Consider the following 12,857-nt stretch of genomic DNA (forward strand, 5'->3'; position numbering starts at 1 on the left):
TATTAAAAACATATTAAATTCGAGATTAAACGTATTACAAACCTCCATTTCTTTAATTTTTGCTTTAACAGCTTCATTATCTCTCGATAGTTCCTCTGTCATCGTATGAGACGCGCCGATGTCGCAATCATATTTAGCAAGGAAAGCGATATATTCTTGTTCGACTTTTGCGCTGAAATATAAATTAATTAACGTTTATTCCTCAAATAAATCTTCTCCAATTAAACCGCGTTTTTTATGAAGATTACTCCGCATTTACCATATATCAAAAAGCTTCTTCTCGGATGTCGCATTGGATTCTATAACGTCGTGCAATCTGCGCTCTGCCGAATCTATTTCAGATCGTAGCAGTTCCTTTCGCGCTTCCTCTCGTTCTCTTACAATCAGCATCTCCCGCATTGATTCTTCCCTACCATTTGTAAAAATAAAGTTTATTATGAAATTCTAGAACACACTACAGCGATACAATTTTTTGTTCAAGTAAATAATTAAATCTTTTAGTACATTTCTCTTGGTATCTCTATTTCTGACGTCTCCCTGATGCTTCGCATGATCTCCTCCTCATCGTTTACGCAGGTAACGATATCCCTCAGAAGGATCTCGGAGCTCGAGTCTTGTTCTCCAGACATCTCCTGCAAAGCTATCAATCGATATCTTCAGCCCGCGTCCGAAATAATGCGTATTCTTTTACAACAAAAGAATTTTTTTATTCAGTTTACCTTCAAGTTCCGCCAAAGTTTCCGCTACTTTCGTCCGGCAATCGTGCAAATTGATAGCGTGCGTGCATTCTACTTCAGGAGTTCTCTTCATGCGGGATATCACGAATTGTTTGAGAAGTCCAATGAGATCAATGATCTCTCGAAGCAACTGCGAATCGTGGACGCCAAGTTTTTCAATCTATTAAATAACAATAAGAAAGAGGATGACTCGAACACACAGGATCACAATTAACATTCAACGTTCAATTGTTACAGTGGGGATAATTTTGAAACCAAATGTAATTCTACGAACGCAACGTGGCGATTTTCAGCGCGAAGGTAGCTCGTTATCAGGCTGATACTGATATGCAACTCTTTTTCGAACATGTCGATTGGTTGACCGGAGAAAATGTCTAAAATAGAATACTTTTCCAAATGAAAAAGACGCGCCGAAGAAAATTAATAATTTCTTGGAAAAATACGATGTATTTGTTTAATCGGGATACAAATTTTACAACGTTAAATTATACCGATTTCTCTATCTTTTTTGTGACGGCCGACAAAAGCTTCTCCATTCGAATTATCGAAATCGCGATGTCTTCTCGCTCGCTCATGATTGATATATCACTTCTCCCTGAGGCTTCTTAGATGATCTCACGATCTCTTTACTCGCATAATTATCCGGATACGTCTAACGATCCAACAATAGGTACTTCTATGGTTACCACCTTCCTAAGCAGAACAAAAAGAAAGTCATGATGAGGTCGAAGTGGCATTAAAGTGATTTTTAAGCGATGAATAAAATCACGATAACTAGTCTTTCATGATACCGTTATGAGTTTTATATATCCTTTTTCCTGGGCCTGGACGTTTCAATTGAGTATTTTTATGCAACACGTCGACGCGGAGCGCCTCTAAATTTTTAGCCGTCCTAATATTTTCCCATTTGAAACGTCGAGGCCAACCTCGACGAATCTATAATCATTAAAATTAAGAACCGCGTATAAATACCCTCTACATTATTAAAATAAAAGTCTGACGTAAAACATCTTTTAAAGTCTCTCAAGATGTGTCACGTTATCTTTTATTTATTGCGCGATCATCCGAACGATCGTTATCTTTCGTTCATGCGTATATCGACGAGGATATATAAGTTCCTGGATTATATGAAATAAATAAAGATATCGATTCTCGTCTTACAATTGGAACAAAAATAGAGGAGCTGATGCGTAAAAGATTCTTGTAAAATCCCTAAGTGTCGAGTGTTATCTTTTCGCGTATCGCACGATTAATCGATCATAATATATCATATTCTTTTGTGTATATAGCAACGAAGATGAGCACCTGTTGTCAAAATAAAAAAACGTCAGCTTCTCTCGCTATTATACCTGTGTGCGGGTGTACGGCGTGTACGTAAAAAAATATAAATTTTCCAAAATTTCGCGATATAGATACACAAATTATTACGAGAACGTCGATAGGAAAAACAATTCGTTTCCAACGTTTCGTGGTGCTCCGAGAGAAGGCGTTTTCCTCGCAGCTCGCAGCGCTGTAGGCTGTAGGCTCGATGAATCGCGCACGCACACTCACACACACACACACACACACGCTGTGAATAATCTCAATCATCTGCTCCGCCGTGACTTCTCCGTGTGTGCGACCGGAATTTAAACATGACGTTTTGATGGAGCTGCTATGACATCACCGGGGTCCGTTGCACTTCCCGGGCTGGAATACGATCTGGAAACGTCAAGTGCGTTAATGTGAACGTCCGTCGACGCACGAACACCGGCTCTGTCGTATTGACAATTAACGCCACACCTAAGTCACGCGATTTATTTATCGCAAACCTACAGGCACGTACACTTGCAACGTACGTACCAGGAGGAGTCCTCTTTTCCCCCCCGAGATACTCGAGGATACTCCATGCAGTTTGGCTGTGATTATATTATCTGTAATTTCGTGTCCTGTATGTGACACACGATTCCCTGCCGGAGTCGCCGGAGATCGCACAAGGGTGTAGATTTGTAGAAACGCTCGGATCCCCGAATCCGTAGAAAGGCGTAATCGCGTAATCCTAGACGGCGAAACGTCTCTGTGAGACCACCTTCTCGTAGCGCTGCGACCAGATCTATGCGTAGAGCGTGCTGCGGCAAAAAGTTGTATTCATGCCTTTTTGTCTGAGAGGTAACGCAACTTGCAAAATGGAAGAATATTCTGTCGCGTCTGACGTGTCGGTGGTGGACGTGTACGACATCGCATCGGAGATAGGGAAGGAATGCGAGAAGCTCATAGATCTGTTTGGGGTGGAGTCGGTTACCAATCTGATGCCAAAGGTGATAAACGCTTTAGAGCTACTCGAGAATCTCGCCACCAAGAACGAGCGCGAAAATACCATGGTACAGGAGCTGAGTGCCAAGATCTCTCAGCTTGAGAGCGACAAGATTGGGAAGGCTGAGGATAGGCAACGATTTGAAAAGGTTTAGCTTATACGTCACATCGGCATCGTAACGATGATCTCGATGCGATTTGTAATTCATCATTATATTTGATAGCACAGTATTACATATTGTCAAGTTTGATTTGATTCTTTTAGGAACTGGAGCAAATCGAAGAACACTGGAGACAAGAATCCCGTGACTTAGTAGCCATGGTTACCAGATTACAAGAAGAAAACAGACGATTAGCTGAAGCTCTGCAAGAATCACGTAGCGACAGTCAGTACAGCAGTAAACAAACAAGTACTAACACCAATTAACCTGTTACTAATCCAGTAATCGAGTAATCATTAAAAGGTTTTGTTAAACGTACAAATATACGTTTGACGGAACAATGTACAAATTAATTAATAAATGAAATAACCGTTTGCATTAATTTTTAGCTATCACAGCTAGTCAGGAGGTTGACGTAGCAGTTCTGCAACACTTAAGGTCCATGATAGATAAACAACGAGATCAGATTCGTGCTAGAGATCGAGAATTGTCGCAAAAAACTGCAGAGATTGAAAATGTAAATTGATATATTTATGTGTATATACGCAATTCGGTGATTTTTCATAATAGATATAAAGTATTATTAGATATTTAAAGAAGATTTTGCATTAAGATTATGTTTTAACATGACAAATTTTGTTATAAGCTGCACATAATAAATAATGCAATGTGTTATATAGTTGAGCGCACAAGTGGAGAAGCTTACTGTACTGGGACGGGAATTAAAACGTAAACAACGACAAGCGCAAATGCAAGCCCGAGGTCTAGTAGAAGAAAGAGCCGACTTTTTAGCTCAACTGCAAGATCAGAATCGGGAACTTATAAATCTTCGGGGACGGCTCGGAATGGCTAGGAAAGAAAATGAGGATTTGAGTAAATTGCAGGGCTGTCCTGATTTGACGAACAAAGCAATTTATGATCTCGACGATCCTGATAGACCCAGATTTACGACTGCCGAGCTAAAAGAAATCTTGCATGAGCGAAATGAATTGAAGGCAAGAGTCTCGGATCTCGAAGACGAATTAGAGTTGTACCGACCAAAACCTGAAATGTATGTTATTGAATAATAGAAATTTATATTCTATGCTATATAAAATACATATATATATTCGTGTCACTTCTGTGTTGTTTCAGTCTTGAAGATGACAAAGATGCACCTGTGCAAGGACCGCTTCCTTATGAACCTGATGATGCACCATGGAAAAAGTCGTCTGAATCTGGAATTCGTAAATTGTACGTTTATTCTTTTCATTTCTTCGTGACATATATCTAAAGTGCGTTAATTTTATAGCTTCCGAAAAATATTCTCCGAGTCCAGCAGCAGCTTTCTCGGAGGTAGCAGTCCCAGACGAAGTCTTTCTAGTCTTTCAAAGATGGCCCTATCTGGTAGCAGTACCTGTGATACGTCTATATAATGCTTTTTTAAAAATACGTTGGATAATTTTAAGTAATTAGGACTTGTCGATGACGACAGCCAAGGACGACGTCGCTTAGGACTAGACTTTTTATTTACATAACCACATTCTCTGACTGCTCGATATACAAAACGATTTTACATAGACAATTTTAACGTCGTAGATATTAATTCCTGTAAGAAAGATAGTTTAGTGATATTATTATTGAGACCTGGTTCATAGTAGATAGATATGCATGCAATGAGTGAATAGGAAACACTAGATTTGTATAAACTTATAAACCTATAATATAAAGGAAGAGACTTGTGTGCATGTATATACTTTAGATGTAAAAAAGGACAATGTGTATTTAGCTGCACGACCTTAGTATATCACATAATCACTTCTCATTTTTTCCATTTATTCCCTTTAGATGTTGAATTGAAATTAATAGGTATATAGAATATTCGTTATTCGTAATGCACGTAAGAAAAAGATAGCGATACAATTAGAAAAAAACATTCGTTTTTTTCAAGACTACTAGGTGCGTGTAGTTTTAAATGCATTGATGAGGTTCTAATTGTGTCTAATGTGAAACAGGTCTCATTCTTTCTATATATGTATACGCAGATACCAAAGTATCCGACTATTATTTGCTCTCAAAGAGATTTATATCTTATCTTTCGATAATTTCCTTTATTCTATTGATTATCTATAAATAAACTAACCTATTCTATCTAACTTTACAATTAAACGCAATTATTCGAGTAAATTCTACATTGAGAAAACCACAATAAGCTTTTATATCTTATTTATTAACTTTTTAACATATTTCGTATGTTTATTGTGTCAAAATGCATTTATGATGTGATTAAAGTACGTTACATTTGAATTTGTATCTTATTTTTTATCTTTTGTACATTGTCGTAAGCAATAACATATCTACATTCAATTCTTTTATCTCATTTACAATTATTTGCGGACACTATATTGAATTAATATATTTCACAATCTGTGCCATGTGTTAATGTAAAAATAAATGAGAATATTTTTCTTTCCATGTTGCAATTGTAAATATACTCATAAAACACAAGTTGATTTAGCTGTATATTTATTTCAACGTGTAATATGTTCGTATAAAAATATTCTTTCTCGGATATATAGATATATGACGATATAAATAAAAAGTTATCAATATCTATACATCTAAATACCTAAAAACATGTCATAGCAAAGTGGATATGTTGTTATTTTATAAGATTATCTAAATTAAAGTTAATAAGTAATCAAAAAAGTTTTCTCTGCAATGATACACATACTCGTACAACAAGAAAATTATACAACTTAGCAAATGCTAAAAAGTTTCCATCACAGAGGATTCGTTGCAAGCTATGTTATGTATTAAACTTAGCTGTTCATAAATGCAATATAACTGTGTTATGTGTAGTGCCTATTTCAGTATTACTTATCAACTCAAACGATTTAGTAAAGTTCCCTAGTAGTAAAACAAGAGACGACTTGAAATGTATAGAATGAATTAGAGTACGAATTGTAATGAACAAAATGTAGCGAGCATAATTCTTACAGCTATGGTGAGATTATATATAGCTATGTGCTCATAGTAAATAAAACATTTTTGATTCATTTTGTTAAATCCGAGACGTTAAATATTTAAAAGAAAGAAAGATATTCTAGTTTTGTTGAAAATATTTTATAATGTAATGGAGTAACATGTGCATATCAGTGTTTTATCCACTTTATATCAGACAATATATTCTCAAAAATGTTTTGTGAATATATCTTTTAAATGTAAATTAATATTATATAATGACTTTATTTTAATCCTATATACAGCAAGAGGAAAAGGTTCGTTTATATTAGTATATACATTTTTAGATTTTTATACTAGCAAAAAATAGCCAAGGCAGCAACAAATTAAATTTTTTGGAGAATAAAAGTGTTGATCTTGAAATAAATGAGATTAGGGCATTTGCATATATTTGTTGCTTCCATGGCTGTATAAATAAATTTTCATTGACCAATGCGATAATTTAGAATTGTTGAATATCTTTATATAACAAATATATAAATATGCAGATAAGTTTATCCCTTTCCATACATATTCAATGTAGTACCATATATGATTTTGAAATAATCTTAGATGTAAAACCAGAAATAAAAAGAATAACATGAATGTGACACAAGAATTACAATGTTGTCCATGATATATTGTAAGTAGGTATTAAAAACCTAGAGAATTGTAAAAGAATAAACAATACCTTTTTGGAAAAATGTATTACATACAACTTAATAATAATAATTTGCTCATATAAAATTATATTTTAGTTGGACAAAATTTAATTCAAATAAGTGCTTTAATTATAGACATGTTTTAATCTTTTAATGTTCAGCTGGTTGTTAATAAAATAGAATTATAATCTACAATGATTTTATTAAGTTTATATCCGTATCTACATTATGTTTTAAGCTAAATATAAAAACTGTTTTTTTTTTACAACCAATATACAATAGTATTTACGTTTATATTACATTCGTACACATGAACAAATTATTATATGATCTGTCTAAAGTACAATACTTAATTCAAATTTCATGAAAATAATTTAACACTCGTTACAATGGAAAATCGAACATTGAGGTCATTTTTTCACGGAACAGAATATGAATGTCCATTAATATTGTATACATATTAGGTCGTACAGGTATCGTTAATATTTATTTTAAATGTGTTTCCGAATATATAATCATGTCTAATATTTATATATTATAATTATTTGTGATACAATAAAACTTTTCTATTCTGTTCCCTTGTAAATTAGAATTCTTCTCTTATGCTACTTTCCCATTTCTCACATTTTGCTATCATTGCCACATTAGTGTAAAAAAAACGAATGAAAGATAGAAATGTAATTATTTTCACTTTTTACACGTGCCATTAGAATAAAAATAATTTGAAAGAAAATTCCAGAATAAAAGATTAGTTTGTGTGTGTGTGTATATATATGTGTAGACAATTTCAGAATAGGATTCCATTATAGAAAAATAGATATTAAACATCTAGCGTTACTTATGTTTAAGATGTCAATTTTGATTGAGGCAATTTAAGAAATGTTTCAACTTAATGTGTCAACTTAAAAATAGTTAATAGTATTTTATATTTTAATACAGTGTAAAAATACTTATATGAAAATCATGATAGTTTGCATAACTAACGAAAAAGTAATTTCTAAAAGGCATTATATCGTATAATATTATTTATCTAATATTTGTTCTTATATAAATAATTAATCTAAACACATGTATAAATTGTGTCTAATTTTTTTTATAAATCTACATTATTGAGATTGGCTGCAGATCCTGTTGGTAAATCTGGTGGTACAAACTTACCAATAGGTTGTATTGCTTCGCGTTGTTCAGCTAATCTTCGCATCTCTTGTCTAAGTTTACCTAAAATAGCATGATTTGGCTGATTAACGGCGGCTTTACCCTGCAAAAGGGTGATCTCTTGTTCCAATTGTTTCTTTTCCTTAAAAGACTTCACACTTCGCGACCCATAAAGACGCAGCAAGGAACCCCACGACTGTATATGTGGATGTATTAACTGTAGTATTGCTTGTGCTGCTCGTTGTTTACCGTCTTTCTTATTACGACAAACCTGTAATTATTTAACTAAGATTAATTTCTTACCGTCTAAAATTAACAATTCTCTAAATAGGAAATAGCTTATACGTACAACAGTAGCTTCATGTTTTCCAACCTTCATTGTAAATTCGTTTCGTTGATGTTTCAACGTATTTACCGAATAATTAATCTGCATATCTCCTAAACCATAATTTCTTTGAATACAAGTTATTAAAATAGCATGTGGGGAAGGTTCTGTGGTTTTTGCACAAAATTCTGCCACACGCGGATCATTGATTGATATTTCGTCGAAGAACGAAAGATCAGCATCGGAATTTCCTCTAGATGCTTTTATCGTACGACTGTCATTATTCGATCCATTATCTCCGCCGTTCTCACCAGAAATTTTATCTTTCATTTGAGGAATCAAAATTTCAAGAGTTTTCCGGGCTGCATTAGCCTTTGCTTGTTTTTTACTACTGCCGAATCCGTTTCCATATTCCATATCATTAATACAAACTACCGCGGAATATGGCGTCGCTGCGTTTTCTATAATTAAATGTATTAAAATTCCATTTTAATAACCAATAAAGGTAAACTTGACGCAATTGCAAATTGGATACCAAATATGCATCACGTTTTGTGCATTATCAAATAATATATTAAATAATACGATTACCTAATTCTTTAAATTTATACGTTGGCTGTTTCTTTAACGCGTGTTGTACATATTCATGAAGAATACAAACATAACTTTTGCCCGATGGATTCATTATCCAATGTTTTGCAGGTCTCTGTCCATTATCGTCCGCAATATTCCAACTGCCACTTCCACTAGAACTACTGACTGGGAAAGTTATCAGTTTTGTACCATCCGGTAAAGTTGGACGCTCAAGTTGTTTACGATGTTTTTTAATTTTCGTAAATTTCCGACGCGCTGACCAAGATCTATAACAGAAGGGTCGATTAACGTAAAATAAATTTCCCGACGACATAATCATTTTATTTTTCATACTTACTGAAATCTCATTACTTTAATAGATTTGAAACGGAACAAAGACTGACAATAACTTCTTAATTGCTCGCTATCTAATGAATGCGCTGCACGATTCTCTTGTATGGTTTCAATCTTTGCGCTGGGAAGACTGCAAGCTTCAGTGTTTGGTGCACGTTCCATTTTCTTCTTTCGTTCCTCTTCCTCTTCCGTTAATGCTTTTTTGTACTGAAGGCAAGGAATGGCGCTTACAGGAACTTCGTGCTTTCTAACACTTCCTGGACCGAGAAAATATGGCTTTGCTAATGTACAAACTCTACTCTGTTTATGAAGGTATAATGGCATTCCACTGTTGTGCGTCACTTGTACCCATCCTTCAGGTAAAACATCAAAATGATTATGTCCAATTTCTAAAAGAAGAACAATAAAAGTAACATAAATAAAAGATAATTACACAGCTCTATATGATAGTTAATATATTAATGTACCATCTAAAACGAGTTTCTCCTTCTCCTCATAGGGCAAGCGATCCTTTTTATCTTTTCTCTTTCCTTTAAATTCTTCTGGTAAACCTAACGTACATAAAACTTAACTAAAATAAGCGAATTTAAAATCTTTGTGAATTATACTAAAAGATGAGAAACCAAATAATCAAATAACCTTACTTGGTTTCTTATTTGCTGCAGAAATTATTTAATCTAGTCTTAAGAATATAGTTAATAAATGTAGTAAATTGTAGTTTTTATAAAAATCTTTTTAAATGTAAAAATGGTTAATAAGATTTGAAATTCTGCGTGACGATTCGTATAGATAATTAAAAGCAACATGCAGGTAAATATATTGTTGTATCAATATGTGAAACGTACAGCAGACTTTTCGCAAGAATAAGCGAAAATTCTTTAGAACTGCTTTCTCGTCGTAACAATTGTAGTTACCCTTGGCATCAAAACTTTTAAATTTGCGAAAACATAACATACCTTCTTCTAGCATCGCTTCAATTTCTTCATCTGGCACATCAGAGTCCATACTTTCATCTGTATCCGAATCGTCATCAGAATCATCATTCTGTTCTGGATGGCGATCTAGATCGTCCAGCACGTCAAATTGCCGTAAATCGTCATTGTGTTCCAGATCTTCCTGGCATAAGCCATTGTGCAAAGTATCTTTATCGAGACATGCAGTTTCTTCGTCCGTATCATCACAATGGCTATTGTCAGTGCCAGTTGATTTGGTATCGTGTTCTAATTTCATTGACTTTGTAACACACAATGCTTCCCAATTTTGATTCTCGCCTTGCGTACTGGAAACCGCTCCGCAATCCAAGATGTTCCGATTTTGATTACTTGCACCATCTTCTGAGGCCATAACTTCCATAACTTCCTGTTCTACGTTAACTTCCATCGCGTTGTGTATCTGTTAAAATACTATAAAAATGCGAACAAGAAGCTCAGATGCTTTAGCCGACAAAATCAGTAAGATTATACAAATAACAGCAGAATACTCCTATCCCGTGATCTTCTATCTACTCGTTCACTAGACAAAACTTATAGTATTGACCTCTTATCCTATATGCACATTGTATATGTACAATATAGTAATCATTGCATTTTGTGTGCAAATGCAAATTAACAGTAAACAACCAACAATAACAAACAATATCCAGTAAACTGAAATCCAAGGTCCATACAAAACAATCCGTGGATTAATATGTATTAAGCGCGTTGTATGGCCACACCACTTTCACCAATGGAGCCAAAGTCCAATCAATTTGAAACCACAAATGGCAATAAAAATTGGACATTTGCATTAGTGTTAGCAGTCTGGGGCCTATTACGTATCCATGAGAGTATACTGTACAAGCGAGCTGTTACTTTATCGGATTTTGTAGATGGCTGAGAGAATTCCATCGCATTATTTAAACTCCAGATCTAGACAGGAACAACATTGAGAGATTGAGGCTGTTACTAGCTGGAGTTCTGCGACGATATGCTAGCTATACATGACTATATACCTGATCTTCGACCTGGCAGACAAACGCACGCTTGACAATTACGTTTACCAAATACGTGTCAATTCAAAACAGACTTTAAACAGACATGTAACGTAGAGACTTGTGTGATGTAATAACTGTTAGCCATAAGCCATACTTGTTAAGTCCCCTAACCACCTATTACTAACACGATACGAATATTGATCTAACCAACGCAACCGGCCTGTAAAATACAATAAATTTGGCCTGTAAAAATACTATACAAACGCAATCGTGTTACATTTAATTTCCTATTCGAAAAGGAGGGCCTACTCCCTTCGTGGGACACCTTGTCAGAGAATACGACGCATTTAAACGTACGCTGGTTACCCACTACTAAATTTTATTCGCTTCCACGTTTTACATGGAATTACGATCTACGCGCGTTTGTACAAGTTGCTTTTTACGACTATTACCGTTTATACATTACGAAAAATAATCGAAGAGATCATGCAAGGGGCACAATGAGGACAGGCGGAAAACAGCGGAAAAGAACTATTTAGGTTAGGTCGAGTAACTTGTGAATTAAGCAGAGCTGCCATTCCGAGAGGCGCGACATTCCCTGGATTTCTCCTGTGTCTGTCTATGCCGCCGGGAGCCTTCGAATCCGGCCGAATGTCCGAATCACGTTCGGCCGCTCTCGCCGCCCGCCGCCGCGCGTCGGCGAGGCACGCGGCACGCGGCACTCGGCAGTCGGCACCTCGGCCTCGGCCTTGTGCAGTCGCAATACCGCGATCGCGACCGTTGAATGAGTCCGCCGATTTCGCAGCAACGTACGTGCAAAGTCGGCGCGCGGACGATCATTTCCATCGGCGAGACAGCCTTGATACTTGTTTTGCCGACGCTCGGAGTACCCTCACCTGCGGATATTACTCACAATCAGTCATTCTCCCGATAAATTTCGAACAGGTGTCAAGTGTTTGTGCTCCGTGCCGTGGGTGCTGATTCGGAACGCGCGCTCGTTCGTGCGATTGGCATTCCTGCTCCTCGTTTCGCGGGAATAATCGACGAGGCGCTCAATAATTTGCATCAAGTGTGTATCAAGTGTCGTGAATGAATTAATGTGTCGCTCGCTCGAGACGGAGATGTCGAGGGCGTCGAGGCGAAGGTACCTCGTACGGCAATGCGAGTCGTGACGTGTCGTGAGTGATTTGTAGTTTCGTCGTGATATTCGCGGGCGATAATCGCTCGTTCCCGGCCCGGGCCGCCATATGTCGCTGGACCATCGAATGTGCGTGGCATTCATTTACGCGGCATATCTCGAATCGTGTCGTGCTTTGAACGTGCTGTTGCTGTGCCGGAATTGTCGTGCGATTATCCCCGATTCTTTTCGAAGAGCGGAAAGAGGGCCGAGTGACAACGTGAAATCGTATCGTGATTCAAGTAAATGATTCAAGTAAATAGCACGCTGTGATACAACGATACAACGCTCGTTCGTGAATATTTCTTATTTTTGTGACTCGTGTATTTCGTGCCGCGTATAATCGCGACTCCTTATCGTGCAAAGCATGCATTAATAGTACTTACCTTCGCGAGATTTACGTGCTCGATACCGCGGCGTAATGTGCATACGATATTCAATCTTAATTGTGGTTTTGTTTAATCAAT

The 12,857-nt window shown here is 36.2% G+C and overlaps 2 protein-coding genes across 10 annotated transcripts; one reads left to right on the forward strand and one right to left on the reverse strand.

The window, feature by feature from the left end:
* Window positions 1–1,292: 1,292 nt before the first annotated feature.
* Window positions 1,293–11,785, reverse strand: LOC139771921 (microprocessor complex subunit DGCR8-like). Of its 8 annotated transcripts, none has more exons than XM_071705122.1 (7): window positions 10,198–11,760; window positions 9,709–9,792; window positions 9,246–9,630; window positions 8,906–9,174; window positions 8,339–8,775; window positions 7,993–8,260; window positions 1,293–1,430 (listed from the first exon to the last, which is right to left on the reverse strand). In XM_071705122.1, the coding sequence occupies exons 1-7, from the start codon at window positions 10,619–10,621 to the stop codon at window positions 1,420–1,422; spliced, it is 1,878 nt and encodes a 625-aa protein (XP_071561223.1). In that variant the 5' UTR covers window positions 10,622–11,760; the 3' UTR covers window positions 1,293–1,419. The 8 variants fall into 8 exon arrangements, with proteins under 8 accessions (XP_071561223.1, XP_071561222.1, XP_071561220.1 ...); XM_071705121.1 differs by lacking the exon at window positions 1,293–1,430 and adding an exon at window positions 11,768–11,785 and having other exon boundaries at window positions 7,017–8,260; window positions 10,198–10,644; XM_071705119.1 differs by lacking the exon at window positions 1,293–1,430 and having other exon boundaries at window positions 7,017–8,260; window positions 10,198–10,644; window positions 11,666–11,785.
* LOC139771923 (RILP-like protein homolog) lies at window positions 2,334–5,677 on the forward strand. Of its 2 annotated transcripts, none has more exons than XM_071705126.1 (6): window positions 2,334–3,178; window positions 3,295–3,415; window positions 3,580–3,707; window positions 3,871–4,241; window positions 4,325–4,423; window positions 4,482–5,677. In XM_071705126.1, the coding sequence occupies exons 1-6, from the start codon at window positions 2,867–2,869 to the stop codon at window positions 4,603–4,605; spliced, it is 1,155 nt and encodes a 384-aa protein (XP_071561227.1). In that variant the 5' UTR covers window positions 2,334–2,866; the 3' UTR covers window positions 4,606–5,677. The 2 variants fall into 2 exon arrangements, with proteins under 2 accessions (XP_071561227.1, XP_071561226.1); XM_071705125.1 differs by having other exon boundaries at window positions 2,335–3,178; window positions 3,295–3,439.
* Window positions 11,786–12,857: the final 1,072 nt, after the last annotated feature.

Source organism: Temnothorax nylanderi, unplaced genomic scaffold, assembly GCF_030848795.1.
Source record: "Temnothorax nylanderi isolate EJ_2023f unplaced genomic scaffold, tnyl_v1.0 TNYL_tig0045_pilon, whole genome shotgun sequence".
Lineage (NCBI taxonomy): Eukaryota > Metazoa > Arthropoda > Insecta > Hymenoptera > Formicidae > Temnothorax > Temnothorax nylanderi.